Genomic DNA, 12,386 nt, shown 5'->3' on the forward strand with positions numbered 1-12,386 from the left:
ATTTTGTTACTAATGTTAGAAAATACTGGCAATCACCAAGGTCACCACTCAGGTATCAATTTCAGAATACTAGCTGACTTCCTTCTTGTGTTATTGCATTCAGAAAATGTTCAGAAAACATGACCTCTGACATTGAGGTCAAACTCGTCCGAGATTATTATTAGACACACTTATGGTATCAATTTGAGCTTCTACATTGCCTCATTCTCAACTTTTCGCATTTACAAACATTTACTTTATTTCAAGCTTTGACTAACTTTGAAACTGTAGCACCACAGGGCAGAAAATAAGGCAAAGCTAAGTTTAACTAAATCCATCATGCACCATTTCCCAGTTAGCTACCTGACGACAGCAGCTTCCGGCAGCAGTCAGAGTGCGCATTCAAGGCAGCCAGGTGAAGAGGAAACATCCCGTGGACTCCTCGCCTTTGGAGAAAGACATGGGTATCTCTTTATCTGCATAACACGTCATTGTAACCAATAAAATTCTCAACCAGTCAACAAATAAACAAACAAACCTGGTGCAGTCGGCTCCGCTGGTGATAAGCGTGTTGATGAGGAGCTCGTGGCCATAGCGAGCAGCAATGTGAAGGGGAGTGTTGCCATCCTTGTCCACACTGTCGATCTCTCCGCCTGAAACAAAACGCGAAAAAAATAATGACCCAGTGGAGTTAAGGCAGCTTTAAGACACCGCGAGACAAACACAAGCATAAAGAAGTCTCACCGTTCTGGATGAGGGTCTGGGAGCGAGTGAACCGTCCGTGAACCGCAGTCATGTGGAGAGGACTCTTTCCATCCCGACTCTAACGTGGACAGAGAAGAAAAAAAGCTTTCGAATGAAACACGGACTTCAGACTTCAGTGTTTTTAATGAGCACCCTTAGCAGAAGAACACCCCCAAAGCGTAATGTTGCCACTTCTGTGCTCGACTCTGGGGACGGTGTTCTTTGGGTCACATTCAGTATTTTCTAGAATATTTTTACATTTCGTAATCCTCTCATTCAACATTCTAGAATCCTGGTAATATTTATCATTTAACATTCTGCAACTTCCCTGTTGCCTTTGGTGGACAAATTATGCAACATCAGCACTCATAAGATAACTGAAGGGTATTTCTCCTGTCTCTGCTTTACTTTGCAAAATTTAATTAATCAGCAAATAGCCACAGTTCATTTATTTAAACACTTTAAAATCATTTTCAAGAAAGCCCAAAATATTGACTAAAAAAGTTTTTAGCTTTAGCATTTAGCATGTTGTACCAACTAGCATGTCCACAGCATGTCTTTATCCTCTCTTCCTGCTCTCACCCCAACCGGTTGCAGCAGATGGCCCCGCCCCTCCCTGAGCCTGGTTCTGCCGGAGGTTTCTTCCTGTTAAAAGGGAGTTTTTCCTTCCCACTTTCGCCAAAGTGCTTGCTCACAGGGGGTCATATGATTGTTGGGTTTTTCTCTGTACGTATTATTGTAGGGTCTACCTTACAATATAAAGCGCCTTGAGGCGACTGTCGCTGTGATTTGGCGCTGTATAGATAAAATGAAATTGAACTGAGCTGAACTACTCGAACTGTCGACACAGACACTTCAGGTTCAATTGCAGCAGCACTCGTTTACCACAGAATACTAAAACACCTCTTAATGTGTCTAAACTTAAGTCTGTATTTTTTTGTTCCATAAAAATAAAAATAAACATCACCATTACCCTCGATATACAATAATAGCTGGGCTCCAGTCTTGCCAGTAACTATATTTCTCTGTACCTGTACATTGACTTCGGCCCCATTGTTGACCAGGAACTCCAGGCAGAGCGCTCCGTGTGTGGAGGCAGCAGCAAAGTGCAGCGGGGTGAAGCCTTTGTTGTTGGCCTGGCTGACATTGGCCCCATAATCAATCAGCTCACTGACAACAGCGTCCTGACCATTGAAACAGGCCACGTGGAGAGGCGTGTTTCCAAATGCATTGGGCTCATCTATCTGTGGTCAGAGAAAACAGAAACATATAAAGACTAGGTAAACTCTTTCAAGGTGCAAAGGGAAAACGGCACAATCAGCTCAACGTGACTAGTACTTGTCAAATCAGTTATAACTCCATTAAAAAGCAATAAAGCTAGTAAAAATATTTAGGGCATATTTGGGTTAGATAATAGTTTATGTTTAGATAAAAGTAATAGACTGTATGCTTATGCTATATGCTAGCTAAAAGAAGTGAACGAAATGGTTCACTTACTGAGGTCAGCAGCATATTTCTGAGGTATATAAGAATGAGCTGGCTCTAACTTGTGAACGATGCAATGAATGCTGGTCATGTTAGGATTGGTCTGTTCACTCAAGAAGGGACTGTCTGTCTATCTCTGTAGGGCATTCTGAAGTAAACAAGCAGGCGTATGAGTGACACGCAGAAGGAATGTTTTGAGGATTTCTTTTTAGATTCAAGGAAAATCTGACTCTATGTATCCTTTTTTTCCCTCTTTTATTTAGTTAGTGGTAGTTTTCACATTGAAACAGCAGAGCTACAGTGATGGCATTTTGAAAAGCTGGAGTGGGATCTAACTACTCTCCACAACATCCTCTCTACTGTGAGGGATCACTCGAAGCACTCGGAGTGAAAGTAAACTTCTGAATGTATTTTTGTTTGCAATGTGGACTGTTTGAAAATTAGGGACAAAAGCGTGTGTTTACGTGGGTGTATGTGTCCTGACCTCAACAGACAGGTTGAGCAGGTGTTTGACGACGGCAATCTGTCCACTGGAGGCTGCCGTGTGAAGCGGAGTGTATCCTCGTTTGTCTTTGCAGCTGATCTCTGCGCCTTTGTTTACCAGCAGGCACACCACATCCAAGTGACCTGAAGGGGGATTATAAGAAACACTGACACTCAGCTGATTGGTCGTCCTTTTCACCGAAGCACTGCTCCGATGAACCGCTGATGTCTTTGTAGACCTTAGAGGTTGTTGTTATGTTTTTGTTGGTAGGTTTTTGTTATGTTTGGACTGGTTTTCCATTTCCTTTATCTCTGTGACATGTGCTTAACAACCTTCACTTCTGTCTCTTACCCATGAAAGCTGCCCAGTGCAGAGCTCGGCCATCCTTTTTATCAAAGGCATTGATGTTGGCTCCTTTAGTGAGGAGAAGGTTTACCATCTAACAAATAAACAGAAAGGACATGAGAAGGAAATATTAGAGGGAGGTGTGCGCAACAGGATGTGTGAGCGGGCGGGTCTTTTTATAACAGCATTGTAAATCCATCTCATCTCTCAGCCCAGTCGCCGCATAAACACACCGGAGGGCCTATCGAGCAGAAATGAAGGCACCGTCCATTCAGCTCCGCTCCACAAATCTGCCGCCTCTCATTGTTAATTTTAGATCTGGCACGCTGGTGAATGATTCTGTCTAAGATGAGGAGTGCTTCAAAATGCACAGCCCACTTAATAATCCCAGTGACACAGCTGCACTCGCCCACCTGTTTCCTTCAACCAAGCTATTCAACCAGAACAGCACAAAGGACGGTTACGTCACAGCCTGTTTATTTGTGAACTGCAGTGTGAAGTGCAACCGAATGCGGCCCCACTCTGCAGCTTACGTGCTGATCATTTACTTCCAGTGCTTAAAAAGACGGCTCCAGGCTGCTTTACCTCAGTGTGGCCGTTGAGGGCAGCGTGGTGGAGAGCAGTGCGTCCACCACGATCTGACACGTTGACGCTGCTCAGCAGTGGGATGATGATCTCAGCGCATCGCAGCGCGTTATTCGCTGCTGCGACATGCAGCGGCGTCTGCCAGTTCTTGTCCCGCGCGTTCACGTCAGCAGAGTGGCGGATCAAGACTCGAACAGCCTCCTGAGGAAGAATTTGGAATTTTGCACATACCTGAATCATGTGACACCTGAATAAATGCAGTCCAAGCCTGCAGATAAACTGATCAGTCAACTGATATCTCAGAACATTATTTAACTAATGAAAGTAATGCCATTAAAACAGGGTAAGCTTCCTCTTTGTAAATCCCCTCCTGACTAACGTACTGAGACAGTTTTTACTTCAGCTCTTTTCTTTAGCTAGCGCTATCTAAGTGGTGCTAATCTTTGAAATGGGAGGAATTTTTTTAAAGTGGCTTTGAAACAAATAAATAAAGAGTTTTCTTGTAATGATGTGAGTTTATAGGTTTTTTAACGGAAGACACTCCCACTGAGATGTCACATGAAGCTCCGCATAGGCATCAATGATTTTACAATTAGCCTTAATGTTCTAATTAATATTAAAATTATCAGATATTATTTATTCTAATCTTTTTAGTATATTCACCTCATTTAGGGATTTCCTCATACTTCATGCTGTTGTTCCTATAACAGTATTTATTCTCAGTAATCAGCACATCAGTGAGAACACAGTTAAACCTGTAACACGTCCTAGGACTGTTTAACATTAACTGAGCAACATATTTTCTGTATATACAGCTGTGCAAAAGTCTTGAACCACAACTTATTTCCTTATATTTTGCTTTCAGGGAACCAGACTTGGACTACTTAATCGAATTAGAAGAAAGTACATGATAAATGGACCGATTCTTACATAGCGCTTTTCTACTCTACTGGTCTGCAGTACGGGGGCCCCACAGGGAACTGTGCTGGCACCGTTCCTCTTCACCCTGTACACTGCAGACTTCTCCATCAACTCCCCCACGCTGCCACCTACAGAAGTTCTCTGATGACTCTGCCATAGTCGGCCTCATCACAGGTGAGGACGACTCAGAGTACAGACAGTGGACTGTGGACTTTGTGGACTGGTGTCAGCAGAACCACCTGCTGATCAACGCTGGGAAAACCAAGGAGTTGGTGGTGGACTACCGGAGACGCAGACCCACCACACTGACACCGGTGAACATCCAGGGAGTGGACATTGAGATAGTGGACTCTTATAGGTACCTGGGTGTTCACCTGAATAATAAACTGGACTGGAGCCACAACACTGATGCTCTTTACAGGAAGGGTCAGAGCAGACGCTACCTGCTGAGGCGGCTGAGGTCATTTGGAGTCCAGGGAGCGCTTTTAAAGACCTTCTATGACTCTGTGGTGGCATCTGTCATTTTTTACAGTGTTGTATGTTGGAGCAGCAGTTTATCGGCAGCTGAGAGGAAGAGGTTGGATAAGCTCATCAGGAAGGCCAGCTCTGTTCTGGGATGCACCTGGATCCAGTGCAGGTGGTGGGAGACAGAAGGACTCTGGCCAAAATAACATCTCTGATGGACAGAGTCTCCCACCCCATGCATGTTGCTGAACTGCAGAGCTCCTTCAGTGACAGACCGCTGCATCCTCGATGCATGAAGGAGCGTTTCAGGTCCTTCCTCCCTGCAGCTGTCAGACTGTACAATCAAAACTGCTCCCAACAAACAGATGTTTACATCTGCGCTGTAACTGCAATAATTTAATCAACCAATTCGCACTACAACCTGCTTTACCTCTTATCTGTAGTTATTTTTATTTCACTTAATAATAGTACAGTACTCTGTTTATAGTAACCATTGTCCTTAATCTAAATATGTAAGAAAAATTGTGTATGTTTCTGTTCTGTGTCCTGTGTACTGTTTGTTTGTATATGTGTCTTTCTGGCTGCTGTTACAGCCAAATTTCCCCTTGTGGGACAATTAAAGGATTATTCTGTTCTACTCTGAGTACTCAAAGCACTTTACACAACTTGTACATTCACTTGAGTACTTTTGGTGTCGAACTCCTCGAGGGCCGGCGTCCTGTAACTTTTCCATGTGTCCCTGCTGCAACACAGCTAAATAATATTAGTTGGTCATTAGAAAGACTGTATAGAACTGGACTGCAGGTGGCAATTCAGCCATTTGATTCATGTCACAGCAGCTCCTGAGTGAATGAATAAGGTGCAATAAAAGTACTTTTAGAAATACATTTTTTCTTTAAAACTTGCACTTTTATTTAAATATACTTGAGTAGGGTTAGGTGTCAGGTGTGTTGCAGCAGGGACACATGGAAACACTTCAGGATACCGGCCCTCGTCATTGTCATTCCTGTGCTTACTATCTAACATTCATATGCATTCATACTCCGATGGATGCATCGGCGTTAGCATCTTGCTCAGGGATATTTGGCATGCAGACTGGAGCAGACTGAGATCGAACCCCTGACCTGCTCTACCACCTGAGCTACAGCCAACCCCAGAAGCTTGCCAAAGAGAGCTCAGGCTATGTTGGTGAATTAGGATGTTCATTCCAGACATTGACTTTCAGCCTTGTAAGAATTGTACAAACTCTGCTTTATCCTTACAAACTATATTTCCCTGGTTGTTTGGTCATGTTTCAACTTCCCATTTCCCTGGCAAAGAAATGAGGGGTGGATCAAGACTTCTGAACAGTTGGAATATCTTGCACTTAAATGTAAAGACAGTGATCAGAATTTGAAAATAAAGTTAATCTGTCACATAAATACATACAGTCTAATAAGCAAGAGCTTGCTAAAACTCTAACCACTCTTAACGTGTACATATAAACCCATGATACTTGGTATCTATAAATGGGCACACAGCCAGTGGATCCTTCAGCTAGTCCTGCTATGATGAATTACCAGTATGGATACTGGGAGTTATGCAGCCAATGAACTGCTGTAACCCAGATTCCTTAAGATGGAGAACAGCGTGAGTTCTGGTTGAGACCTGAAAAGAAAAGTCATCTGTCTGCTTTCATGTAAAACACACCGAGGTTCCCTGACTGCACTGCCTGTGTGTGTGTGTGTGTGTTTTCACCTCACTCCGAGATGCAACAGCGCGATGGAGAGGGGTCAGCCACATGTTATCTTTGGCGTTGACACGTGCCCCTGCAGAGCAGAAACACAGCATGGCAAACACGGAAAAGATGTAACTTCACGTTTACAAAGCACTCTGGAAATTTCCTCACAGCTCCAGGAAACACCAGCCTTCCACTTCCATCAACTAACATGAGCCTTAGATGCATCCACACGGTGATTACTTTCACCAGAAAATGATGAAGCATATTAAGGGCGACAGTCAGGACGCTAGTGGCCGGGCTACGTAAAGTTTTAGCCAATTTAATATTATCAAAACAATGTAGGGGTTTGTTTGTGTGTTTGTTTTTAAATTGGACACGAGCTAACTGTATTTTATCTGGGATGCTTTAAATGTCATAAAGCTCCACATCTACATTCATTCAATAAAAAACAACAACAAAAACAGCTGAAATCTGCAAGAAAGACGTGGCGTGTTTTACCCGAGAGGATGAGGAGTTCGGTGATCTCGCCATCGCCCAGGAAGGCTGCTGCATGCAGCGGAGTGCGCTTCTCTGCATCCTGATGGAGGAACAGTGGTGCGTTATAAGACAAGTGACCCTCCCACATATGAGCACATGTCACACAGTTACAGTCCTAATTGTCTTCTGGCAATTTTCCCTCTGTGATGGTTTCTGTTATCTGCTTGTATGACTTTGCGGCTGTTTGATCGAGTCTCTGTGGTTGTTGTCGTGGGGGGGGTTGCCCCTTTGTGGTCGTTTCTGTGTCTCTGTGTGGCAGTTATATGTGTCTTTATGTTTCTTTGGGGGTGTTTTTTGTCTATGTGTGGCTCTTTTGTACATGCTTGCAGTTGTTCTGCATTTTTCTCGAAGGCAAAGCCAGTCTGCACAGCAACATTTAGAGCGCTCTGTGGAGTTTTCCTGTAAACACAAAAGCCTCTGTTTACATTTACCAAACATACAGCGTACCATCAACAGATGGATCTGATAACGAAATCTATAAGTATTTAAATCCAGTGCTATTTCCATTCATGCAGCTGGTATGAAGTCACAGATGAGTAGAGGATCAGTGACCTCGTGCTCAGAGCGTCTCATTGAATAAATGCCCATCACACTGGCTGAGTGGGCTGACATAAGCAGAGAGGACAGCCCCGACATGTGTTGTGTATTTATACCCATATGAGCAGATGTGTAAATAAACACTCACCCTGAACTCTGGTTTTACTGATTCTTAACTCGGAGCCCTAATTCCCTCATTCTAAAACAGGAAGTGGGGGTTGGAACGAAGAAAAAGGTGGTTGCCACCGAGTCCAGTTTTATTTCCCTAAAAGCTGACTTTGGGCAAAGGAAACTTTTTCTGCACTAAAACATGCACGCTTACAGACGATGGCGAGAACACAAGTGCTTTGTGTGAATATTTGTGTCCTGGATGAACAGAGTTATGGTGAAACCACTTAAATTAGATTGATATTCTTTATAAATTCAGCACATGCAGGGTGAACTTCTTATCATGTGTCACTTATACACATCTGTCATGTTTAAAAATGTAGAAACCAAGAGCTAAAAAAAAAAGAGCTCACTCTTCCTCCACTTCACAGCAGCAGCCAGTGAGGTAAATACCTGCATACAGTTTATTTGTGAATACAAACCATCTGCTCTGTGGAAAATATGAATAGGTGAGTGTTTCACATGCACAGAGACAGAATGCCTGTTTGGTGTACATGTGACCATACCAGAGCGTTGATGTCTTCAGACTTGTATATGAGCATACGGATCTCTTCAGAATCTCCACTGAAGATTGCCTGGATGAGAGGAGGCTGTGGGGACGAGAAAGAACAGTCACGTGACCACTACGGCCGTTACAAAAGGCTATGATCCTTCCCACGGTATGAAGTGCTGCCTATGTGTGCAGTACTTAAAGCTGCAGCGTGTACAAAAACTGCAGACTGTACACAAAAGAAATGCAAGCCTTCCCTTACTTCTTATATCTCCCGTTTCTCTGTGAGACAGAGAAACTACTGTGGAAAATTTTTGGTAGATACACATCACAAAAATAAAAAAGGGCTCAGTGTCTCCGATGCCCCTATTATTCTTTTCAGGATGAGAGAGGTGAGGTAAATACAGGCCCAAACAGCAGATATCAGAGGCTTTTGAGGAATGCAAAAACACAGAAAACTGGGACAACATGTGGCGGACTTAAAGGCCAGTTTTTAGGTTCAGGTTCATGCAGGTTTTGCTAAACAGTATTAAAGCCAAATATGTTCTTTAAATGTTTGTATTAAATAAATAAATAAATTTAACAATCAAAATTGTCACGAGTGAAACAGCAGCCAATGTCCAAAGGCAAACCCTGAAAAGGAAGATTCTGACAAATTAGAACAAGTTCTGGTTCTTTGGAAGCAAAGTATGAGAATATCATTTTTCCTGATTACATTTCTGTTAACGATTAACCTGTTTTGAAACAAGCATGGATTAAATTCTGAAACACAATCATGATCTATGCACTGACATTATATAAACTCATGACTTTTTAAAACTGTACCTCTATTTTCTACTTTAGCCTATGAGGATTGCAGGTAATGTACCCAGTTTAGGTTCAGTTTATCTCATTCTGCTTAATCTATTAAATTATCAGCTAGCTTTATTTTGTTTAGGTTATTGTATCTAATGTACAATAACCTAAACAAAATAAAGTCATTATCACTGGTGTTATACTATTTGGGCTAAAATAGCAGGTGATGTTAGCTTGTTCAGGCTAGCAAAGGAGCTAACTATTCTTTTTTTTAGGCTAGTATGTTATGTTGCTATGATATCATTGTCATAGCAACATCAGTAGCAGGTTAATATCATTACAAAAAATTTTAAGCATTAATATCTAAATATGTTTCTTTATTGTTATTTTTATAAATTATTAATATTCTGAAGGAGGCAAATTTGTATTGGAGAACAAGAGTAACAGGATGCTAAGGACTACCAGTTTTTAGAAAATGATTTTTTTAAAGACAACAGCAAATGCTCCCATTTGAAAACGTGAAAAACAAACAGATATAGCTCCTTTACTTAAAAAAATACTAAAAACACAATTACAAATATAGTCAAAATGTCTCAATTTAAAATTTTGCAAAATTGAAACCGAAATGTAGATGATGTGTAGATTGTGCTCATTGTGTTATTTATGAACCAGGCTGAGCAGAGGGAGGCCTCACTTCACTTCCTGTGCGTTTCTGCTACTCCTGCCTCACTTCCTGTTACACAGTCTCTCCTTCTCAGAAACCTGAGAGAGGAACCAACCACAGAGAAGTTTTTCACTTCTGCTTTAAAAAATACAGCAAGCCACAACACTTCTTCCTCATCTGACTGTTTCATTCCCCTGAATGTAATTTTGCTGCAGCATCCATCATCTCACTCACTGCTGAGAGTGAAGGCAGACACGTGTGCACAGCATGTCGCAGGACTGTAGCTGTTACTTTTACTTGCAGTACACAGGAGTTGCTTTTCTACCACACTAATGTTTAAAGCTGCTAGTTCAGATCAGATCTAATGTGTAACACTGACAGAGTCACACAATAATGCAAATGAGCTCATCTATGCTCGTTCCCACACTCACAAAGTTGCAGTGATGGAGTCAGGATTATAGGCATATTTAGCTCGATGCTTAGTGGCTGTAACAAAAACACTCAGCTGGCATCTCTCAGGAGTTGGCTGGTACTGCCACAAGAAGGCAACGATACATAGGATGTGTCAGGGGAATACCTTAGTAGAAAAGCTAGTGTCCTCTGTTGGGAACTCTAGTAAATAAATCCAATAACTCAGAGAAATGCTAAGTGAGAAATGCAGTGAAGCTTGAGGAAGACAGGTTTAGACAGGAAATGACATCAGGACTTGGCTTTCTGCACTAGTCTTCCTGGTATATCATCCCCACAGGCTATTTCAAACACAGGAGCTCATTATTGCAGCTTGCACACATACACGCACGCAAACACAAACACACACACACACACACTTCCCATTAGCCTTAAGGCAGAACCAATGTGACCAACATCCCGTTAGTAACCAATAACAATGAGAAAATGCTCTTCAACGTGCAGTGTCAGCCTGCCGGTAACAGCCAAACATATTTGGCCATAACATATGCCTTTTTGTGTTAAGGATCTAATAATTATATATTTTAAATAAAAAGTCACACTTCTTCTATTCTCAAGTTCAAGTATGTCAACTGTTTAAAAGGCCCAAACTCTATAAATCAGAGAAATCGAACACGTGCTCACACAAGAGCTACTAGAAGAAAATTTTTGCAGTAACTCTGAAAGCTGATGAATATTTTTACTACTTTTTTGGTGGTGACTACAGACCAAAGAAAGTCAGTGACGTTCAGCAGTTTCAAGTGACTACTGGCAAAAAAACAAAACCACTAGTGCCTTGAAGTAGGCATGTCCCAATATAAACCTATCTCAACTTTGAGGTGTGCAACCAATGAGACTGCAGAACACATATGACTCTGTAATAAATACTTTAAAGGTTCTCCATTCACTAAAATTAAAAACAAAAGACAATGTTGATCTCTTTAAATGTTACTGTTTTATGACATCTACACCTGGTGTAATCCTCTACAAAGCCTGGATTTAACAACAGGTTATAGGGATGCGGGAGATGTTTTTAACACTAGTTACTAGTCAGGAGCCATTGTTGTTTGTGGAGTAGCAATGCTTCCAAAGGCTAATGTTAGCTTAACATTTATGAAAGCACCTGACCTTATTTTTCTTTGGTCTAAATCAGTAATTAATAGAACCCTGTTTGGGCCACAAACAGCAGAAGACGTGGAAATTCACTGAGCTTTATTTGTTGGTGCAAAAATGAAGCCAAGATGAAAGTTCCTTAAACCTAAATTCCACGTGAAGGCCAAAGACGTGGTTGCAAGACGACTAATGTTGTCCAGTTTAGATTCATCAATCAGCTACCATTAACATGTTTTGGCTTGTGCTATCCTGTTTAAGCTAATGGAGTGCTGCTTCTAAAAGCAAGCTGGGTCATTAGCATTCAGTACATGTGTTTTTTGGGGGAATTTCTGAACACTGATTTTACTAATCGTGAACAAGAACCGAGTGGAACCAGCTATTAGAACCTGAGGTTCTGGGCCGGTGCAGGACAATCCTCTCTCCACCTTATACTGCACAAACATCCTGCATCTGATTACCAATGTTTTCATTCCACTGGCATCCTCCAAACACACTAGCAGGCTAATCTGAAATATATGTGCTCTGCAACAATGCCTTCATTTCCGCTGATGCCTGAGGTAACAGGCCTCATACTGGCTCAGTCTCTTCTCCTCAGGCTCAGTGGCACACTTCAGACTTCCTCAAACAGTGAAAGCGTAACAAGTTTCGTTTTGTCCTTGTAATTACCTGGAAACGTTCCTTGTAATTTCCTGAACACGATCCACTATTCAGCTTTGTAAAGACAATCCTATGGTTTGGGGCTAATTATAAAGAAAGTTGAGAACGTTTTGAAAGTTGAGTTTAACACGAACAATTACGTATTTGAAAAGGACAAAATCGTTCCCATTTACTTCTGTTTGCAGTCATTTTTAAAGAGGTCTCAATGTTTCACCTGCTTCAAATCGTGTGCAAATCTACAACAGACACA

The 12,386-nt window shown here is 41.8% G+C and overlaps 1 protein-coding gene across 3 annotated transcripts in view; it reads right to left on the minus strand.

The window, feature by feature from the left end:
* ankrd44 (ankyrin repeat domain 44) overlaps positions 1-12,386 on the minus strand; it is a 32,528-nt gene that overhangs the window by 16,513 nt on the left and 3,629 nt on the right. For 2 of the 3 annotated variants that reach the window (XM_085248639.1, XM_085248638.1), the window contains exons 2-11: positions 8,477-8,560; positions 7,227-7,305; positions 6,746-6,816; positions 3,623-3,823; positions 3,044-3,131; positions 2,693-2,835; positions 1,755-1,967; positions 724-802; positions 518-632; positions 343-425 (exon numbers count right to left, since the gene is read on the minus strand). In XM_085248639.1, the coding sequence (XP_085104765.1) occupies positions 343-425; positions 518-632; positions 724-802; positions 1,755-1,967; positions 2,693-2,835; positions 3,044-3,131; positions 3,623-3,823; positions 6,746-6,816; positions 7,227-7,305; positions 8,477-8,560 (1,156 nt within the window). Of the gene's footprint in view, positions 1-342; positions 426-517; positions 633-723; positions 803-1,754; positions 1,968-2,692; positions 2,836-3,043; positions 3,132-3,622; positions 3,824-6,745; positions 6,817-7,226; positions 7,306-8,476; positions 8,561-9,285; positions 9,505-12,386 lie in introns of those variants that run through there. The other variant, XM_085248640.1, reaches the window with a different exon arrangement.

This window comes from Mchenga conophoros, linkage group LG16 (assembly GCF_057382185.1).
Source record: "Mchenga conophoros isolate Kocher_MC1m ecotype Shallow Benthic linkage group LG16, M_conophoros_male_GT1.1, whole genome shotgun sequence".
In the NCBI taxonomy this organism is placed as follows: Eukaryota; Metazoa; Chordata; class Actinopteri; order Cichliformes; family Cichlidae; genus Mchenga; species Mchenga conophoros.